The sequence below is a fragment of the Apteryx rowi genome, unplaced genomic scaffold, assembly GCF_003343035.1.
Source record: "Apteryx rowi isolate R43461 unplaced genomic scaffold, aptRow1 scaffold_51, whole genome shotgun sequence".
Taxonomy (NCBI): domain Eukaryota; kingdom Metazoa; phylum Chordata; class Aves; order Apterygiformes; family Apterygidae; genus Apteryx; species Apteryx rowi.
Genome location: NW_020450772.1, coordinates 2,966,378 through 2,988,478, shown reverse-complemented (window position 1 = coordinate 2,988,478; position 22,101 = coordinate 2,966,378). Strand labels below are relative to the sequence as shown.

The 22,101-nt window shown below is 45.4% G+C and overlaps 1 protein-coding gene across 1 annotated transcript in view; it reads right to left on the bottom strand.

Annotated features, from left to right (window-relative positions):
* Nucleotides 1–1,437: 1,437 nt before the first annotated feature.
* Nucleotides 1,438–22,101, bottom strand: part of HS6ST1 (heparan sulfate 6-O-sulfotransferase 1) — a 202,581-nt gene continuing 181,917 nt past the window's right edge. The window contains exon 2 of the mRNA XM_026080055.1: nucleotides 1,438–8,349. Coding sequence (XP_025935840.1) covers nucleotides 7,641–8,349 — 709 coding nt within the window. The 3' untranslated portion in view covers nucleotides 1,438–7,640. The remainder of the gene's footprint in view (nucleotides 8,350–22,101) is intronic.

Below are 22,101 nucleotides of genomic sequence, written 5' to 3'. Positions count from 1 at the left end.
GGCTCCTCGCGGCCCGGCCCTTTCCCCACAGCGCCCCCCTTCGCCCGCCGAGCGGCCGCCGCAGAGAAGCGGCGCCGGGCCGGCCCTTACCGGAGCGGAGCCGAGGCCGGGGCCGCCCTCGCTGGCGCAGCGCAGAGCAGAGCAGAGCAGAGCAGAGCAGAGAAGCGAAGCGAAGCGAAGCGAAGCGAAGCTGCGCTGCCGCCGCCGCCGCCATTTTAGAGGCCGAGGGGCAGCGCGCCGCGCGCGCTCTGCGGCGGGAACCGGATCAGACCGGACCGGACCGGACCGGACTGGACTGGACCCGGCCGCGCGGTGCCGCCGTGGCGCGGGACGCGGCTCCTGAAGGGACGCAGCCTGCCCGCAGGGACCCGGTCGCTGCCGATGGGGGGGGGTGAGCGAAGCCCTGGGGAGGACATTTGTTTAACGTTTTCTCCGCCCGGGGAAGCTGGCTGGTGCTCTCTGATACCCAGCGGGCTGCTTCCGTACCGAGGGGCGCAGGGAAATGGCCTGTGTTGCTTGGCATCCTCCAGCCGCAGAGGGTGCCCTGAACAGCCCTTTCGGAGCACCCTGGAGGTGCTCTATGGCCTAAAAACATACCTGGAAAGCAGTTTTGCTATTCTAAGGTAAATAAAATTGGCAGATTAATAAAACCCCGGTTTCTTATAAACTTTTTGATCTCGGTTGCGCGGCTCCCAGTTGTTGTGGTGTCTTTGGGCGCCACCACCACAGGGAAAGACTCTCTTTTCTCCGCAGCCGTAGCTGTCAGGAAGGAGAAGGGGCGAGAGGCTGAAGCTCCCGGTCCGGTGAGGACCCGTCACCGCGTGGGTGCAGCGAAAGCCTCCGAGCGGGGCGAGCTGGCCTGGAAGGCGGCTTGTGCAGCGGCCTCGCAGCACGATGCGGGTAGATCACTTCCGAGGTTTCGTGCCTTAGCTCCCCCCGGGAGTGGGACGGTGTCGCCGGGTCGAGCCGAGCTGCCCGGCTGCTTCAGCAGCGCCACAGGAGCAGCCGGCAGCGCGGCGCAGCCCTCGGCAGCAGTACTTTTGAATATGAAACAAAGGATTTTCTGCTAATTGTTCTGTAATACTTGGTATAACATGCACCATTTATTGCCTGCAGATCTGTTCATTGGAATAACTGGAAAATAAAAGTTAAGAGGACTGTACAGTATTAAAGGTAATTAATTTAAAAGAGATGAAAGGATAGGCTTTAGGGTTTTGAAATGCTTTTTGTAATGTTGGCTCAAGTATAACAATAGGAATAAACAGACTCTGCAGTTTCTGCTAGAATATATCTGTTAGGAGTCTCTTTTTTTCATAGAAAACAAATACTCTCCATCAACTCCATTAGTGGTTTTATCTCTAGTGCAAAATGCAAGATGTATCATACTGAAACAGCATCCAAAGGCCAATGCAAGGACAACACACAAATAGCAGATGCTCAGTTTTAGGGTTTATTTCATCTGCTAACATTCATTCTTGATCTAGACAAAAACAATTAGATGATTATTTTTTAATCCAATTTTTCTTGTGGAAGAAAAGAAAAAACCTTTTAACACTTTTTTTGTAAGATGCTATAAATAAATATATAAAGCTTTAAGTGTTACTTGGCTCAAGTTTAACAGTTTTATTTTTTGTTGTTTATAAGTTCCTGACGTGAAAAAAAGTGCAAACCATACACATTCAGCCCAATGGAATGACTCCAGCCACAATCACTGTCAGAGAAGCTGAATCTGTTTGATCTACAATGTGGAGGGATGAAAGGAGGGTGGGGGCGACATTTTTATTTTTTTACCCTCAGTCACACAACTCCTAGAAGATTAAAAACTGAGTTCCTTGGTATATAAAGCACACAAGGAAGGAGGGAGGGAGGAAAAGAAAGTCCTGCTTGCATTACCCTTTCCCTTTCCTGTGCAGCTTGTGCAGCAGAGGGGAAAGAAGAGACAATATAAGCAAAGCCTCAGACTAAAGCAAATGACAATGAAAAATAAAATCAGATACCAGTAAGGACCGGTGAAAAATCCTGTGGCTGTTGCATGTTTGCCTGGCAGACTACACACAAACACAGAGGAACTTCACATTGAGAGAGGGTGGGGATTTTTGTCTTTTTCTTACAAAAAAAAGCTTAAGATGAAAAGGGGCAATAAAAATAAGTTAAATCATATTTCAATATGTACAAAACAAATCATGCTCAGTAAACCATTTGAATATAAAATTACTCATTATAGTACAACTCTCTCAATCCAGTCTGCAGAATAGACACCTGGGGGAAAATGGGGAGGGGGAATTGTGGGGCTTTGAGGGAAGAGAAAGACTTATTTCCAAATTACATTTTTTTTCAGCTTGTATGGTTAAAAATGACGGAGAAAAACATCACCTGCAGCTGGGACAATACAGGCATTAATACCCAGGTGCTTATCAGGACTGCATTCACTTTGGCAGAATTCCTGCAGATGGGGCAAAACAAGCAGCCACAGAAAGCTCTGATGGTGTGTGCAGATGCAACCGCCACTGCTCACTGATTTACCTGGAACTACTGCTAACTGATCTGTGCTTTAAAGGCCTGGCTCTATCGCTGAGCAGGCAGTGAATCTTGCATTCACGTCTGCCACTGGAACATGATATGCTAATATGGCCCAAAACAAGAACAAAAAGGTAACCCAGCCAGCCCTGTGATTTGAATCCAGCAGATAATGTGGGTTGTATTCCAAGCTCTAGCCTCGGAAATACAATTTTTAGCATAGTCTGTGTTGCAAATTACCGTAGCGCTACCCATTTCTGTGACACTCAGAAAGCTCTATGGAATAGGAGGGGGTCTGAGTAGCTCAAAAATCATTAAGAGGCTAGATAAGCTTTTAACCCCAGGATATAAATTAGGTCAGGCCCTGTTCTGTAATGACCTAAAATCATTACCATCTTTAGCTGTTCAGTGGTCTCTCTGAAGTGATTTGATGGGTTCAGGGTCACAAATCCATCTCCTAACTGACATGTGTCCATACTGCCGCTTCTGGCGGTCCCTCTGTCTTGCTCGTATTCTCAGCAACTGAACTGTCCTTCTCACTCCTACAGGACATCCCTGTGAGAGAGGACTGAAAAGCTTGTTGGAACCTTTTTGATGCTGCTTCTATTGCCATTCCAGTTTGGCAAGCAAGTAAGGGACTATGGAGACCAAAAACATCAACCTAAGGTGCTCCCTGTTTACTCCAATATGTTGGGCATGAGGGGAGAAATTCAAGCAAGCTAGAAATCCACACAGATCCTTTGCTGAGAACTTTTCCTCAATGACTTTGTACCCAGCAACAGCCTGGGTCCACAACCATACTAGTCTACACCGCTTTCTGTGACCAGGGTAGGGTACAAGGTGGCACCTGACAGCCTGGCAAACGTTTGCGTGGGAGGCAGGTTCCTTCAGTGGAGCCAGGTGGGACAAGACAAACTAGCAACAAAAAGTAGTTTTCAGTAACAACACCCATCAAGCAATGAGGTTAACACTGTTCAGGTGACTAAAAGCAAAAAGACCTCCCTCCTCTTAGCCGTGCAACATGTTGTCTCTTCCACCTACCCAAAGCAGGTATGGAGTCTGGCTGGGAATTCTCCACGTGGAGCATCATCCCTCTTTTGCAGGTGCGCAAGTGTCAGCACAGCGTACGGCAGTGCAGGCTAAGGCCCATCATTTTTGCCTGGGCACCAGACAACCGGCTGTCCAAAATGTGCACTCGCACTAATGTTACTGACTGTATATACCCTTAGAAATTCCTTACACGCTCCCAGCTATTGTAAAGACTTCTCATGGGATGTCCCAGGAACCAGAGCAGAAAGGCTGTGGGGACTGACAAGCATCGAAGTGTCACAGGGCCTGGTAAAATCTGAATTCAAGGGGAACTATCTCAGCAACTTCAGTGAGAAGTCACAATCTTGTACCTGCCTCACTTTACCTATCGCTCACCTATCCTGACCTGGATCACGAAGCATCAACTGGCCCCATGAAGAAACACTTCATGTAGTGAAGATCTCGGTGTATCTATCTGGAAGTCTCAGGAAAAACATACTGGAAGAAAGGGGCATATATTTAACAAGAATGCAATATCTGGCTGCTACTTCCACCGGAGTGCCTTAAAGCCATTGTTCTCCATTCATTTTAAAACTACACATACATTTTTCATGTTATTGTAGCATCAAATAATCAGTCCTAAAAAAAAAAGAAATGGTACCACTTCAAACTGTAGTACATATAAAATCACAATAAACTACATTCACATTATGTTAAAAAAGTTCCCTTAAACCCACTAAAGGAAGAAAACAGTGCCAAGTATGTCCTGCAACCTGTGCTCTGGCACACAGCACTTACAATAAATTAAAGCACGGCCTACAGCCTTAAACAAACCGGCACAGCAGCCAGGGTGAGTGATGGCTTTGGGGTCACCTCTCTCCATTTCCTATATTCATACTTACAATCATACTTAGAATTCAAAGTGACCTATCCTTCTTTTCCCTTGGAGTACTTCTACAGTGAGCAGATTTGTTATTCCCAATGTACAGGTGGAGAAGCTGAGGAATTTGCCAGGAGCAGGATTTGAATATGGAAATTTCTGCCTCAGTGCTGAGCTGAGGTCAGACCTCCTTTTATGGGTTGAAGTGAAACTGTTAACAAGACTCTGTAGTTTCATTTCATTTGCTTGTTACTGTAATATATTACAAAGAAAATGTTGGAAGAAGGTCTTCTACTGACATGCTTCTAGGGTCAGAGGCTCCCTCTGGTTTAGAGAGCCCTGCAGATAGATCCATTAAAATCCAGCTGGTTACTTAGAGCCCATAATACAGAAACAACTCAGGCACATAGGGCCAAATTATGTTATCAGTCTTGATTGTACACAGTCCCATTTATTGTCACCCCTTGGTAGATGAGAGCAGAATTTGGCCTTCAGTACAGAACTGTTCTCAGAAGTCAGTACCAGCATATGCCGTACTGCCTGAGCATTGACAGCATGCCCTCTTCCGGAGCTGCTCCGATGTGCGCTTTGAACATGGATTAGCTGTAGTAACCATTTGTGCATTATGGATCCATAACACAGAACGCACAGTGAAAAGCCTTTGGGTAAGGTTGGAAACTGTGCATATAAAACAGTTGCTTTTTATATCCCGTGTATTGGTTTTCTGGGTAAACAGCCCGTAAAATTGCATTTTTAAAATATAAATGTTTTCTTTAGTTACAGCAACACATAAAAGTGCCAGGAACTACCAGACGTAGCTCCTCCCAGTCCTGGAATTCAGAGATGAACAAATGGATTTGTAAAACCCTCTGCCCCCAAGCCAACATCTGAAAATTGCTTCATTTTGCTTCCCACTTTTCAGCTAGGAGCAAATGCTTATGGCCAAGTTACACATCTCTGGAAACAGGGGCCAGTTTTTGACAGAAGCACTGACAGACCCTAAAGGACAGCAACACCACCAGCAAATACTGTAACATCCTAACGCACAGTAACAGTCTCACTGTGCTTGAAGATGAGCATGTGCTTATGCACTTTGCAGCACCAGGCTGCAGACCTGATCAAAATCCAACTGAAATCGATGGGAAACGCATCTTTCGACTTCAGTGGACTTCGGATCAGGGCTGTAACAGGGTTGTATTTTAACTCAGTGTGCTGTTTGTATTTTCTGTTCTGAAGTTTTTAGTCATCTTCACTCTTTTGGAGAAGAACATCTCCAAATGCAAGGTGTAGCCCCCAGGGTGTGTATAGAAGAAACAAGGCAGCTCCTGCACTTAGGGCAGCCGGCTCCTTTGCAAAACTTGGTCTCAATTTGAAACTGCTGGAAACTGTGTATAGAGGCAGAGAGAGAATTAAAACATAAACCAAGCAGCACTTCAGCGGATTTGTGTGATGAGAAGGAGAGGCTCTGTAAAAGTGACTGCTGAAGCAGAATGTATCATCCCTCTGCCTCTCCTCCTGTGATTTCAATGCCGTATTTGATCTACAGTTAACATGGCCTTTGAAAATCAAATCATATTTCATCTGATTCATACTTTACCCTAAACAATAGCTGGTTCAGGCCTTAGAGGCTGAGTAGTAATGGGGTGAGACACGAAGCAGGCAAAAACTGCTTCATTTCCATGCTTCCAGCTGAACAAAGAAGTGCTTGCAACAGCAAGAAATAAGCCATACTTTAATTTGGTGAGTGGGAAGAGGAATTAGAGAAGACTTTGTTGTTCTGTGACTCAAAAGTCAGTAAACAGAACCTGGTTAGACTGTCACCACATTGGAGGATTAAACTTACAGGAGTCCCTAAAAAATGGCATTAAAAGAGAGAGAGTTCTGCTTTGAAAGTGGTCTGAGACTAAGAAAACATTTTCCATGATTCCCCTTTCCAGTTTTATGAACCCAGCTTGTTCATCTAAAGTAAGAGCTGCAGAACAGGCATTCTGCCAAAAGACAATGTTCACAGTCTCATAATTTATTCAGACCCATAGTCAGAAATTTTTACAGCTCTGTTTCCATTGAAATCAGTTCTCCTGACTTCACTGGAACTAGGCTGACACCCATTATTTCTTGATAAAAACAAGTAAAACTAACTTTAAAAATGCAGATACGGGTACATATATATATTTGTTACAGTTACGTATTTATATAGCAACGAACAAAACAAAATCACCCCTTCATCATGTTGCCGTTAATGACAGTATTTGCAGGGTCTTCCTGGAACTGGTCCTGCAGATGTATGAGGGACTATTGCTATTTAACTTGCTCTCCCTTGTTTAATATGTAGGATAGGGTTTGCACGTGCTGTTAGCGCATTACACTGATGAAAGCATGAACTGCAGCTGTGTGGGGTGACGAATGGCATGTCTGAGCCTATGTGGGATTAGGTTGGCTTTTAACTTGTTTTGGGACCTGCCTGTGAAACAAATCTGGGGAGCTTTGTGCATGAATTCCCTATTATTTTTATGGTGAAGTTGCGTATGTATATGTGATACCAGTGCAATGTATCAAAACCGCTGTGCTAAGTACATCTCCCAGGCCACAGTCAATTTGCTTTAATGTTTCTCATCCTCTGATGTTTTTCTTCTTCTTTTATTTTTATGATGCTCTATTTTCTGGCAGTGGCTGCCAGCTGAAACTGAGCAACTACCCTTGTGCTTAGATCACAGCCTGACAGGATAGCGCATCCTCAACTTAGTCACTGTTACCATTTACTTACAAACAGTACAATCTCCATCCCACCTCCAAAAATATCCACAGAAGAAAACCTCCCTTTTCTTGTTTTTTAATTATGCATCTTCATATCATTATGCTCAGGGGAAAAACAGATTAAAAAAAAATCCTACTTCTGTCATTTATTTCTGAATCGGGAGGATAAGAAACGTTCTCTTCTATTTGGCCTTAAGAGTGGGTAACTGCATTTGTGCATTTTTCACTTCTGCATTATAATGTTGACCCTTTTCTATTTTTATGTATTTATTTATTTTTTTAAGAATCTCATCGGTCTTGTAAGAAACAGTAAAAAGACCCTATGCTTAAGGAAGCAATCTATCTTCTGTTTTACAGACTTGCTTTTAAATAAAATATTTTTTGTTGTTTTTTTAATTTTACTTCCATGATCTTTTATATGGAAACCCTAGAATCTCATTAATATAAAAGTCTGCCTAGGCTACCACTTCTCTATAATATGGCTCATGTAGTCCTCAGTGGGCAAGCGTCCTTGCTCTTCGGTCTCTTCCTTGGGAAGTGCTTCATTGGACCGGTGAAGAAGCCTCTCTTCCCGATTCTTTATCCTCTGCTCCATCCTCTCTAGCTGCCGTTTGTACTGGTAGCGCTGCTGGAAGAGGTCCTTTGCATAGTCATAGAGCTGCATGTCCAAGTCATTGAGCTCCTCGATCCTCCGGATGGTGTCGTTATCCACCTCCACCCCACCTGCCCGTGTGCTGTTGTACTGCATAAAGGGCCTGATGAATTTCAGATTAAAAGTTCTCTCAAAGAGGTACTGAGTCTTTCTCTGGAACTCTGTCAGGCCGAAGAAGGCCATGTCTTTGAGGTTCTTTTTTGCGCTCTCTAGCAGGATCTGCGCTCGCTTGTTCTCTGGGATGAAAGACATGTTGTAGCAGCCCACTAAGCTCAAGTCAGCCAACATCCTCACTTGGCGGTTGTTGGCCAAATTATATGGGCAATCCATGAATTCCTGCAGCGTGCAGCCTGACCAGTCCGTGCCTTCATAGCACGACGGCAGCTCTTCAGGAGTTGGTGTCCTGCCATCACACATGTGCAAGGATGTCTTCCACGTAGCTCCTCGTTGGACGTGACGCCATTCGCTGAGGTAACGAGATACGGGGTCTCTCAGCAGCGTGATGTAGTAAAATTTTCTACAAGAGGAAGAGAAAATAAAATAAATATTCTGCTAGTAACAAGAAAGATACTTGGCAAGCTGAGATCTGCAGCAGGCACCAAAAGGACAAGGGTAAATCAACACTGCAGCATCCATTCCCCTGTACTCTTGGATTATTTTCTTCTTGGAATCTCTAATGCTAAGTAGTTTGTGCAACATTTGACCCATATTTCTCTTTCTCATTGCCCACAGTTTTAGTCACGCCAAGTAGTAACTCTTTCATTAGGACATCATTTTCGAACAGGCTGCAATATCAGAACAAATCCTCCAGATTCAACTGACCTACCCGTTTCACAGAGCAGCTTTGGCTTTAGGGACTGCCTGGCCTTTCACACTACCATGCACCTTCTGAGTGAGCCCACACTTGCTCTGCAGGACTGGCCAACGACGGCTCCATCGGTGAGCTGGCCCTATCACTTTCACTTCATGCATGTGTTGACCAGGCCACCTACAGCTTGACTGGTCTGGCTGCAGAGCTGAAATCTGGGAGTCTGCACTGAGTAGCAGGACACCAGCAGAGTAACAACATAGCATCAGAGAAAACCAAATTGAAATCAGGAATGCGATATGCTTTGCAGAAAGAGAAGGCATGAGATGACGAGTAGCAATAGTTTGTTCTTATTTCTGCTGCTGCATGATCAATTCAAATAAACTTAAAAAAACCTTTAGATATATGAGACTGAAAAGACTAAAAAGGGAAGACTATCAGGAGCAACACACATAGTGACATAGGACATCCTTGTTGCTCCAAGTATAATGAAGTGCGCTACAATATGAGCAGACTCTTGAACTGAAAATACGAGAGCTGTCTTGTACGACGAGACCCTCCAGCTTTGGCCCGCAATGAACCTGGGATAAAGTTCTGGGACTGATAAGAGTGGCAGCCTCTAACAGCTCTCTCCAGATAATTAGAGGGGAAGGGGCCTTTTTCTTTCATTGCCTTCCAATAGCTTAGCACTGTGGAGTCTCAGACTATTTCTAGAACAAGGAAATACCTTCTCTAGTTGCTAAAGGAGGCGGGGAATTAAATCCACATGTGCTCCAAGCTCATGGGGCTGCATGACCTTGCACACGAACAGGAGCACCTAGTTTTGATAGGGTAACACACACAAACATAGGCTCCTTGAGCTACTCCGTCTAGGGGTGACAGTGCAATCATTTCCCCATCAAAAACACATCTTTGCAATGCTGCTATGGTTTGCTGCACTGCCAGGGAGGCTTGAGAGAGCTAAATGTGATGGCCATTATGCACACTTTTTAGAGAAAATAAAAAAGTCAAATAAAAAAAAATCTGCTTTGGCTAAAATTAACACACCTGTATTCTCCTAACACCTTCAATATTATTCTTCCTAGTGGTCACCTAAATTACTGCAACAAGACCAGAGTAACTGAATGTAAAAAAAATTCATTAAAGGTATTGCCCAGGAAGTCTGATTTTAAGGCAGGTCTGCTTTCCCAATGTACTATGAATATGCTGAAGGGTTGTTCCAAAGCAGTAAGTTTTGGTCTCTCCATCAATGGCTCTAACTCCTCTCCTGCTTTCTGCTTTTGTTTCTAGGCCTGGTGAAAACATTTGCCATTTTGGGGCACTTTTCACTCTCTCCGTACCAGGAGTATCACGCTAGTGACTGCTTGTCTAGTCACACTGTCTAGTGTGTCGTCTGTATGCAGGGAGAGGGGAGGGAGGAGGGGAGCAGAGAGAGGAACATCTCCCTTAAATTTACCTCTTTTTCCTTCATTTACATTGCAGCCTGTAATAATGATTCAACTACCCAGACTGAGATGCAGCTATGATTTATATAGACAGTGCTAAGAAACTGCTAACAGATGGAGATAAAATATGACGGTGGAAGGAGCAGGAAAGCAATGATGAATGCCAGATGTTCAAGTGACAGATGCTGATGGTAAACACTACCAACAGTTTTGGACCTGTGAACTGTAGTGGACATTTTATTTACATCAATGTAATCCAAAGGTTATATTTTTTCCTGAAACATGTTTAAGTCACATATTTATGTGGCTTAGAGAAGCATCTAGAAGTTTCACCTAAAATCAGGGACTCATTTGTCAGGCATCCAAAGACATAGGACATTCCCGTCCAAACTTGCAGTCTACACAGGTACAGATAGGGAAAGAAAGAAGAATCAGTATCTGCATTTTATAGACAGAGAAACTAGAAATATTAAATAATGTGCATAAAATCAAATGGATGTCTGTGGCAGAGCTGGTACTAATCTCACTGCTGTAAGCATAAGTCCAGTCCATCTTTTCTCTCTCTCTTTGCACTTTAGGGGTCTATTAGTAAATCTAATTAATAAATAGAGTGTGAAGCTTCCAGGGTTCATTGAGACAGAGACAGCTTCAACAGGACATGGATTGAAAAAAGGCTAAGGAGCAAGAATCTCTTTCTTCACACCTGGACTATAAAAGCTATTATTTTATTTGAGGTGATGCACCAGCAAATATTTTACCACGAGTGATTTCTCTCTAAGGGTCATCTTCGTGAGTGGAAAGCATAGTAAAATAGATTACATTTTTTGAAATTATGCTGAATTTGATGTGCACTTTCCAGCTCTGTATCATAGAAAAGTGCTCGAAAGAGGGGAGCTGGCATCCTGACATGGAAACAAGATGTGTCTTTGGAAACTGGAATACTGGCAGCAGAACCAGGCACCTTGAGGTACTTTGGGAAGCTGCCCCAAAAGCATATAAATTAAAAAACACAGAGAAAGGGACTGAGATACAAACAAATAGTTTAAACTGCCAAGCTGAGATGCCCCATTGATTATGCTGCCAAACTGTATGTAGCTCTCCAGAAGGATATGTTTTCAGAGGTGGAGAACCACTCAGCTTGGAGGAAAGTAAGCAGCGCATCACTGGTAGACTGGAGCCTCGGGAACCAGAGAGATAAGCCACTTCGATATTAGGTAACGACCACAGATGCATTCGCCCAAGATATTCCTTAAGATAACTATGGTGGAGCATTTTAACTGAAAAGTTTCCATTCTTTGGGATTACATTTAATTTCAAATAAAAGTTAGATATCTATCTAAAGCATCGTCCATTAGCAGCATCGTTCTTAACATAGCGAGCCAGAAAGCTGGGGGAACTTTGCGTCAGTGTGGCTGAGAACACAGGCAGTGCCACTTGTCAGCAATAGCTCGAAATTTATGAGGAACCGCATGACGAGTAAGTTCTCTTTTGTCATCAGAGATAAAATAAACCCATTAAATACATGCAGCTGTGAGTGCCCTTCCTTTCAGCATGGTGCCCCAGACAGCTACTTAACTCAAGTATTCCTAAAGGCTCATTTCAGAAGCGTGGTCTTCTCCTAACCCAGATGGTTCCACTCAATGCTGCCTCATAAAAAACCCAAACAACTCCAGTTTGGTCATGCAATGCCAAATCTCCCTGGCCTTCCTGGAGTTAACAAGCTCAAGCAAGAAAATGGATGCTTTATTTAGTAAATCATCTGTTTTCTTTTTCTTCCCATGTGAAGCTGGGCAGAACAGCATTACTACTCTTGCAGGCTCCCCTTCTACATATCCTTCAGGGGGCCTGTGACTCCTGGGAGGACAAATTAAAACAGAAGCCACAGTTGCATCTCTGCCTTTCCTTGCACTGTCTATCTCCCTAGCAGTCCCAAGGTGAAAATCCACCAGAAGCTCCCCAAGGCATACTCTGCTGTGTATGCAAGCTGCATGATTTTGTCTGAGGAAAGAATCACTAGCGTATTTATTAAACAGAGCAAAATGAAATCACATTTTTGATAAGCAACCCTGGTTTAGAATTGAAGATTCAGGGAGAAAAAAAATCCAATATTAGAAATGAAGGGCAGTCTTGTGGTTGTAGTACACAAATGAATCCAGGAAACTTGAGTTTTAAGTACCGCTTCTGTCAAAGTCACCCTGTGTGCCCAAGCAAATCTCTCTGTGCCTCTACTTCCCATCTGCGAAGGGCTGACAACGCTTCCCTTGTCTATTCTGGCAGTTCCAAACACCGCATCTTTTGGAGCAGGAACTATCTCCTCCAATGATTAGGCAAAGTCCCTATTATAACATGCACTGAGGTCAGATGACAACAGTTCCCTTAAGGCACATTTGCATGATACAGGGGAGTCAGTGGCAATATTGGCCTACAGAAGTCCCACCCTGGACCCCTCATTCCCATTCTCACATACCAGCATGATGCATCCTTAGTCTTGCCAGTACAATTTTCTGCAGGGCCATACTACAAATGCTGTCACTGAGCAGATCTGGGTTAAAAATAACTCATTCTTGCAGACCTTAGTGAGTGCCTGAAGCCCCCCTTTAGTAATACTCTGCTCTAATCCTTGTCAAGTAGGTTCCTCAACTAATGAAGGGGAAATGAAACCCTTCTTCCTCTAAAAGACAAATTCCCTTCTCTTTTGCTAATTACCAGTCAGCGTAATTCTGATAAAGTGACAGATTCTAAATATGATGCTATTTTCTCTCTTCAGTTCATTTCCATCTATTCTCTCCTACATTCCTATTTCATCCACCCTTCTTACCTCCCACTGCTGGTCTCTAAAATCTGCTAAGAACTGCTTACTTGACTGTGCAAGTCCCTATTCACTGCTGTGATTAACTGCTTCTCTCCCACACAGCTAAAAAGATAATATTTTTTATTTCTACAGGTTCTTCACTGAACTTTCAAGTGTTGCTCAAAGGAAAAGGAAATGCAAAGTCTGTAACAGGTCCTTCTTGACTACTTTGGTGGCCTTCCATCAGATAAACATCAAAATAATGATAGCCACTTCCAATCACACATGCTTCATCTTGCTTGCCAGGAGGGAGAAGGGAAAGGAAGCTGTATAGGTCAACTTCAACCATATAATCCCAATCTGTCAAAGCAACATGCCCTAAGGCTACAATTTCTCCACTGCTAAAAAAAAAAGAAAAGAAACAAAAAATTCATCTATGTCCTTGCTGAATTAACTGAACTGAACAGGACGTGTCCAGCTTGCAGGACTGAAAAACACTCTCTTTTGTTTAAAAGAAGGACTGACGTGGAATTTGTGGCTGATTTAAGGCATCTTTGTAAGCCAAGTCCATGTTTTATGCACACCTCGAATCGTTTTTGAGAGCCCTTACATCAGTTCATATCTGCTCTCACTGTAAATAGCTTATCACTAAAACAACTCGAGAGTTTTCTCCCACCCGTCAAACGGAAACGTGCACCGACCCTGTGGTTAGTTTGCAAGGACAGAGGAAGAAATAGAGCAGCCGCTTTCCATGCTGCAGTGATTTAAGCACTCACCTTACAAAGACAGCTACGGGGATTATGAGGTAACTACTATTTCCACTGAAAATGGACATTGTCTCCTAAAGGAGCAGCTTCAGCAATGAGTTACAGGTAAATAATAAGGAAAGGGGAGTYGGGCTTCTGTAATGATGGATGAGCTGAGAATGGGGCAGAAAAAAGGTTGAGGAATTTATATTGTAATTATAAAGTCATACGGACTGTTACCTACAGRTAACAGATGTACGAGCTTCTGATTTACCCTTCTACACAGAGCCACAAAGTAACTTTCCGTTATTGTGGGAAACATTTAACTTAAGAACGTTCTCTCTAGGAAAGCACTTGCTTCAGTGCAAGTTGCCTAATGTCTTACAGCTTATTAACTGCCACTACACAAAATCTCTGCTTATCACTTTTAAAGCCCAGATTTGGGAAGACTCCACCTACTTCCATTTTTATTCTACGGTCAGATTTCCTACATAACAATACGCACTCGCAGTTAAAGACTGGAATTTAATATATGTGCAGTGATTACTTCCTTTGGCAGCAAATAGCCCTAATTTTCCTCAGTCTGTTTCCTCTCATCTGGTGTTCATTTAGACTCTTCCTGCATTTCACACGCAATAAACTCCAGCCCTTTAGAAGTCATACGAAAAGAAAATACCTAAAAATAAACAAATAAACAAGTCTCTTCTGTCCCCTATGTTTAAATAAATGTTGCCACACAAAACACCAAGAGCCAGGGAACTGAACAGAAAAGCCAGTCCTCAAGCACTCCAAGTATGTAAACACGTACTTCAGCTGTTTTCTTTTCCAGGTAAGGGAGGCTGGCTGGCAGCAAGTCCACACTCGCTTTGGTGACTGTGTTTGTTTTGCCCRATGGACTCTGCTCTTGGGACTCTTCTGTGTTAAAAGGTAGATGTTTTGAAGCGCAACCACCAGCCGTTACGGGGGCTCTGCTCGCCTTCCAGCTCCTCCACTCCGGGGTTCTTCCCAGGGCCCGGTTTCACCAGAGGGCAGCTCTGCAGGTACAGCGATCCCTCGTGCGGAGAGGTTACGGAGAGCTAATGCTAGAAACCCCTCTCGGACTGTCTCGGGAGTTGGAGCAGAAGAGACTACTCTCATACTACACGTGTATTTACATGCTTTTCTTCAGACTGAAAAATTAAGCCGTCACAGACTCTCTCGGTTGGGTGCAATTCCAGAACCCAGGTTTCTAAATACAAAAGAGTGGGTTTCAGCCGGTAAAACTGGATCTTTTTCAACCTACCTACCCCTTCTTGCAAAGGAATGAGCGTTGTGGGGAAGCTACAGCCTTTTGCAATGCGGCTATAGTTTTGGAAGCGCTCATACAAAAAGATACTCTATGAGTGCCAGTCTGCGCATACACGCTCCACGAACTCCTCAGCTGCTTCTCCTAATTTCAGGTATATACACAGKGGAGCCTGATACGTCACACCAGCACCAAGAAATCATCAGTAATTGATCTGCATCCCCCAGCTCCAGTTAAGGAAAGGGGGTAGCAGGAAGGGCCTTTCTTCCAGGATACTGCTTAAATGCAGCTGATTGYGCCCTCTCTGCAATAAGGGTGTTTGAAAGCAAGTTCCAGAGTCTACGAAGACGCTGGCTTGGCGGCCCCGGGGCATGAGACGGCACTTGGTGCCGGGGTGCAGGGCGCGCGGCGGGTGCTGGGAGAGCTCTGCCCCGCGGYGACCCACGCGGACGGGCTGCCTCCGGCCGGGCGGCCCGCTCGCCCCGCGCTGCCACGGCTCTGCTTGCCCGCCCCGGGGTCGCCGTGCCGCCGGGGCGGCTGCGAGGCACCGCCGCTGCCAGCCGCCTGCTAGCCGTGCTGCCGGCACTGCTCCAGCAGGAATCTCTTTTAAGTCTGCAAATTCTTCCACTGCGGCCGCTGAGCACCTGCCGCCTGCTTGGAGCTTTTGATCTGGGCCGCCGTGACACCCAGTCGAACGAACGCCCTCCGAAACACAGAAACGGGCTCTGAGCACCAGCGGCCCCTGCCAAAGGAGCCCTTTTCTAGCTGGCGACCTTCCCATGGCGTTTTGGGCCGTGGCCTTGCACGCTGCCCTGCCAGTTCTCGGTTACTGGCCAGGGGTGTGCAGAAACTTCTGGGGCAGAAACGGGTTAAAATGGAAAAACGGAGCCAACTCCCATTGCAGCAGTTACAACAATACTGGCAGAGGGCAGAAACAGATAGGACAGATTTCAGAGCATAAAYGAGTCTGAGACGACTTAGGTCTGGCATTTGGGATTTAAAAAACTGTAGAGTCAGAAACTATTAYGTATTTCCATCTTTTAGCAGGAATTAAAATGTGTTATATCAGTGATAAGCAAACCTAAAACTACCAGTACTATCTAACACTGAGTTAAAACAATAGTTTAGCTGTGACTAGGCACACGCGAAAAGTCACACCTCTCTTTTTCCCCCTGTTTATTTCTTAAAATTTGGAGGATTCTGAATGCGTCAAAATCCCGGGTGACGCAGTCTTGCATCATGCCGGGAAAGGTCAGCCTGGAGCGCCGGCACGGGAGCGTGAAGCCCGAGCACGTGTGTACCTGCGGGTACGAAACACAACGCGTCTCTCCTGCAACTGCGGTAGAAAAGATACCAGAAGCTGACAGCGAAGAAGGAGACAAAAGAGCAGCCAGCAGTTCAAGCGTTTTACAAAAGAACGGGAGGAAGGAACAGATACCCATAAAACATTCTGGAACGCTTTTTTCCACCGCAAACCACCCATCAGTCCACTCAGAACAACTTTAAATGAGTTCCCCGCTTGGTGTTTGAAAGACGCGCATGGGGTTTGAGTCACAGCTTTAAAACACCGCATAGATTCAAACACTCCTGCAAGGGACTGTTCCGGCCGGGCGGTGGTGAAGAAACCTGCAGAAACTAAACCAAGCAAAACCGGGCTCCCTCCTGCCAGCTCCGGAGCGGTCGAGCACTCGGCAGCGATGGGTGCTCGATCCGACACCCCGGAAGAGTCCAGCRGTGATTTTGGAAGCAGACAGCAGTACAAATGATGTGTGTCACCACGGGCATCCGAACCCACAGGGGTTGCAGCATGGTAACTGCTCCGTGCCACACTTCTCTATTTAAAGTTGATCTACCAAGAAAGGTAGATCTGCAAAGAAAATAGTTGGAATACTATTGCAGACATATATTGCTTCTGAATTACGTTTGCMAAGGTCGCAGAGCTCGAGTGGAGGCACAGCGGAGGTAAGCTGGCCCCAAGGGCAGATGGGTGGAAGGGAGGCTGGCGAGGACGAGGCTCGGTATCGATGAGACACATGGCAACGCAAGGGAATATCACACCTGTCTGGAATTGAATGCAGCATCAGCACAGGCATGGTTGGATATTAATTMCTCCTCAGCCATCAGAAATGGACGCTTTAAAGGAGAACTGAGGGTACATTTTTACCGTAGATCTCAATGCTGTGCAGTATTGATACTCCCTCTGTTCCCCATGTACCAATACACACCCAGCCCTCGTTCAGATTTGTTAGCAGGATGCTAATAGACATTCCTCCAGGAAACAAGTATGGGCCCATCACCCTGGTGTCTCCTGACTGCTTTATATCCAATTAGCAGAATAGACACAGACTGGTAGTTTTAACCACATCTCTACTTTTCATGAAAATTGAGCTGCTGCGTAAGCAGAAGACTTCCCTGTCGCACTGTCTCTTGCAAACGAGTTAATCTAAAAAAAGTTACACAGCTTGTTACGAACCTTAGGAGTGAGCTGCCAGTTCATTTATCAAAATGACAGATGTGATGAAAATTGGCCAAAGGCTTGGAAAAAAAACAACAAAGCGGGGGTCAGGGTGAGGGAAGCAGACGGGGGATGAAGAGGAAGGGAAAGCCCTCTGGAGCCTTGGACTCCTTGAGGACCCATTAAAAGCTTATGTTACTTGCACCGTTTATAAACAAGTGCTCTGCTTTGCCATGATAACCTTCCTCATCGCAAGCACTTAGGAAGTGTTGACTGCTGTCTTCTACCGAAGCAAGGCACCAAAAATGACGGCAAGCTACAAATCAAATACCTTTGATTTATTACCTTTCCCAAGTTTCAGGAGGTTTGTTGTGATTCCTAAGTGACCTTAGTAAACCACCTAATCAATAGCACATCTGAATGCTGACTGACTGCAGTGGAAAGCTGCACTGCCAGAAGGATTACATCAACGCCGGCAGAAGGCAGACTGTAGAAATGTGGAACGCAAGCCCATGCCTATTCTTTGCATTCCTTCGCTTTTATTATTACCCTTGCTGTCATCAAGATAGGAACTTTCAATATGAAAAAATGTCGTTTTTCTCCACCAAAAAAATTGTTCACTGCCTTCACTTATTGGCTCTGTAGCAGACTCTCACTTTCACTGATTGTAGCATGACACAATAAAAGATATTAGCATTTCTAGGAAATTGCAACCACGTTTACTATAAAAGCATTTGTTACAAGGGTACAGTACCCATTCATTTTCAGGCTTTTCTTCCTGTATGTTAGACAGATTAAGAACAAACAAGAAATGAATCAACCCCTGAAGAAGACTAATGAGACATCTGTAACAAGACACTGAACCTTTCCTCTCTAGGCCGGAGACCAATCTGCATTGGATAGGTAGCATACGATAGCAGTTCTTGCCCTGTAGCAGATTCTTTAAGCGAAAAACATCGGGGGCCTCCTTCCAGCTCCAGAGGATAAGTCCTGTGTCCGTATGAAGTGCCAGTGCAGGCTGCCGCTCTACCAGGGAGGCTGGACTTCCGTCTCCCCTGCCTCCTCGGGGCAGAGATGCCGGGTGCCTTCAGGAAGTCAGCAGCGCTTCTCCCTGTGCTTGCCCTGAGAAGAGCAAGCGTGCCAGACGTTCAGCCTCCCCGGACATCAAGATAGCCACAATGAATAAAACAAGCGCATATTTTAACTAATAAAGTAGGTTTCTGCATGTGATTCCTGCACATTTCAAGACGCAGAAGAAAGACAGTCCACGACATTGACACACAGAAAAAAGAAAAACAGAAGTAAGCTGAAACAGCGCAAAGACAAGGCAGAAGTAACTATGCAATATTCAGATCCTTCATCGGGATCAGCTGCAAGCAAAGCAGTTAGACTGGAATTTGCGTTTTCTTTTGAACCGTAAGTTAGCTTCTCTTCTGTATCACACGAGCTCCCCAGGCAGTGAGATTCAAGAAAGATTCAAACAAAGTGTAACAGCATGATAGACAGGAGGTATGTTTCCTTGAAGAGACAAACATCAAATTATAAAGAAACCATAGGGGAAGATTAAGGGAGCGAGCGTAGTCGGAGGAGCAGGTATTGATCGCTTAGGCAGGGCACCTGAATCCCTCGGCGATTGCCTGCCGCAGCTGAAAGGGAAGCAACGCTGGTGGCAGGAGGCTGCAAGGGCAACACACGCACCTCTGGGCTGCTCGTGGATCAATCTCGTTCCAGTCAAAAACTGATGGATGACTACTCTTACTGGTCTGAGTGGGAAGACTCAGGAAACAGAATGGAGATGCGGTGAGTTTTGAAACTGGATCGACAAGTCCTGGACATAGGAGTAAACATTACGACTTTCAACCAGCCGAGGTACGTCAAGAAACAGTACGTCTGAAGGAAGGACACCACCAAGAGCAGCTTGTGGAGCCAGCTACGCTACAAGCTGTTTCAAAAACTCCTTTCCAGAGAGCTCATCTGCATGCTCTCTGCAAACCACATTGGACAGCTAGTGAAAGAGGACAACTACTGACCGGCAGGGCAAATCGATGGGAGCTAACTACTGCAAGACACCTACCAGCAAGAGAGAGATGACTGGTCCTACTTCCATTTACACAGTTCCCTCTTCAACTTAGTGCAGGGAGAGGTTCCCACACTACTTCTTTTCCCGTGAATAGTCCTGTTACTGGCTAGGAGGAGTACCAAAGCTCCCTCTTCTCAATTAACTGATTCTCCCTTGCTCAGGAGCAGCAGATGCTGACAAGCAACAAACAGATAATCCTCAAGAAAGCACAGCTACTAATCAGTCACTTTTACATTTCAGATCACTTGGAGTTGCCACTGCCAAATACGGCTTTTCTAATTAATTGCACTGGAATGCACTTAAGCAAGCCCCAGATCAAAGAATCAACTGCACAGATTGAAATAAATCCTGTCTGTGTTGCTAATGCCTTGGAAACGGATGACTTGCTAAGCATTCAAAATCCTGGGTACCAATGATTTAAAACTATAGATAATGTGTGAATCTTTCAAGGGAATAAAGTTCGGGTTAAGGAAGAAAAAGCTTCCTTCATTTGCTCATAGAAGACAATTAAGCAAAGGCAATTGTTCAGCTCATTTCTGAAGTCTGTCTATCTTAAATTCCTTCTTCCACTTCCCTGTCATCAGAAATCACAATGCATGACCGTCAGTTTTCATTGCAACAAAACTTTATCATTATTGCAGACTTCTTTTCTTATTCTTTTTTATGAAGGGTTGAAATCTTTTCAAAATAATGATAAATAAAAATGACTGGGGATGGATGTGTTACCAGTTGGTGCAATAAATCACTGTCTCTTTTCTGCACGAATTGCTCTCTCATGGTATAGAATATCATCAGAATGCCTTCGATTGATTTACAATTTAGTAATCCAGCCATCATCATCCATAATTCTACAATAAACCACGCCACTTAACGTAGCTGTTACAGATGTTCAGAAGTTCATTCCCTGCCTTTTAGGAGGTGATAGCTAGACAGCAGCTGCAGACACCGGGATTAGCTGGAGAAAAAAGCAGTCTTCAGCACAGTAAAACATCCCATTTTCCCGTAACAATGCCCTGCCTTTAAGGCTGAAAGACATGCTGCCAACCTTGACATAGCCAGGTTCACGTATTAAACACCAAACATATATATGCGTACGCATACACCCCTTGCTGCGGCAGGAGTAACAAGGTGCCTGGCTTCTGTCTAAAATATAGTAATTCTCCGGGAAATCGAGGCATTACTAAACGGCCTATGCAAAGAATCCACCACGGGGCACGCAGAGCAAAGCAGCTGATCTGGCGCAGGCCATGCCAGCCTCGGGAAAGCTGTTTTGCACTGCCTTCCGCAGGGGGCACAGCGTGCAGAGTCGGGCCCGGAGAAGGGCTTCGGAGCAGCGCGGACGGTAGGCGTGAGGTGGGCATGGCAGGCCACCATGCCAAGACCACGCTCTTCCTTACTCTGTTACTGCAGCCAACCCTGCTGCTTCCTGCAAGCGCTACTGCAGACTTCATGGGCATCGTTACTCATTTTTCACAAATTACTGATCGGAAAACAGTAGGTTAATTCTTGCTTTCAACTTCTTTTGCTTGAGCCTGAAAACAACACAGCACGAGCTGGCCTGCAAATTAGCACTTCTGCTAGTATTGTTTTTCCAAGAACAGGAGCATATGTAACATGCATAATACAAGGTGCAGAGACTTCATACCAGACAGYGTTACCACTTTCTGCCAACTTCAGCAGCCACAGCTCATTTAAAGCAGGCCTACACAAACATCCAGCAGGAGCTGACAAAGTGATGGTCTAGGAAACAGCAAGAATTTCTCTCCTAAGTGAATCACCATACTGAGGGAGCTAATACAGACTGCAAAATTCATTAGCGGAGCAGCCCTGGGAAGGACTGCTCCAAAGCAATCAAGTGATCCCTCGAGGCCAGGATCCTGTCTCTGACAGTGACCTGTCCCAGATGCTGCAGCGAGGTGCAAGAAATCCCCGCGTACGCAGTTACAGGAATCTGGTTGTTTCCCCTCAGCCTCACCTGCAGAAACCACAAATCAGGCTCGTGGTTTGGGCCTTCAGAGGGAAATTTGGGTCTTCAAAAATTCAGCAGCTGGGTTTCTCTGTTGGATGAGCTCTTTCCCTCAGATCAACGCATCCTGGGGCTGAAGGGTCTGCAAATCGCAGTGGGGCTGAGGCCCAACAGGCCACACGGGCGGCACCACGGGACCGCGAAGAGCAGATCCACGTGCTTCCGAGGATGACGGGTGAGACCCCTCGCCCCATGGCTAGCAGGGGTACCTACGACTAGCAGGAAACGGGCAATGTGTTGAACATGATTTTTAAAAGCAGCTTTTTAATTAATAAGCCCTTTTGAGACAATTTTATGATTTTTTCCAAAGCGGGCCAGGATTATTRCCTAGCTTTCTGTTTAAAGGCCTCTGGAGGTGTGTGAGCTGGCTGAAAGGCTACGCGCCTCCCCTGCAGCTCCCGCAAGGCTATCTGCGCCGGCACTTAAAAACGTACGGTGCAACTGCCCCCAGCCCTCCCTCCGGCTGGAAAACGTGACGGTGCAATTCCCCCCAGCCCTCCCTCTGACTGGAAAACGTACGGTGCAATTCCCCCCAGCCCTCCCTCTGACTGGAAAACGTGACAGTGCAATTCCCCCCAGCGCTCCCTCTGACTGGAAAACGTGACGGTGCAATTCCCCCCAGCGGTCCCTCCG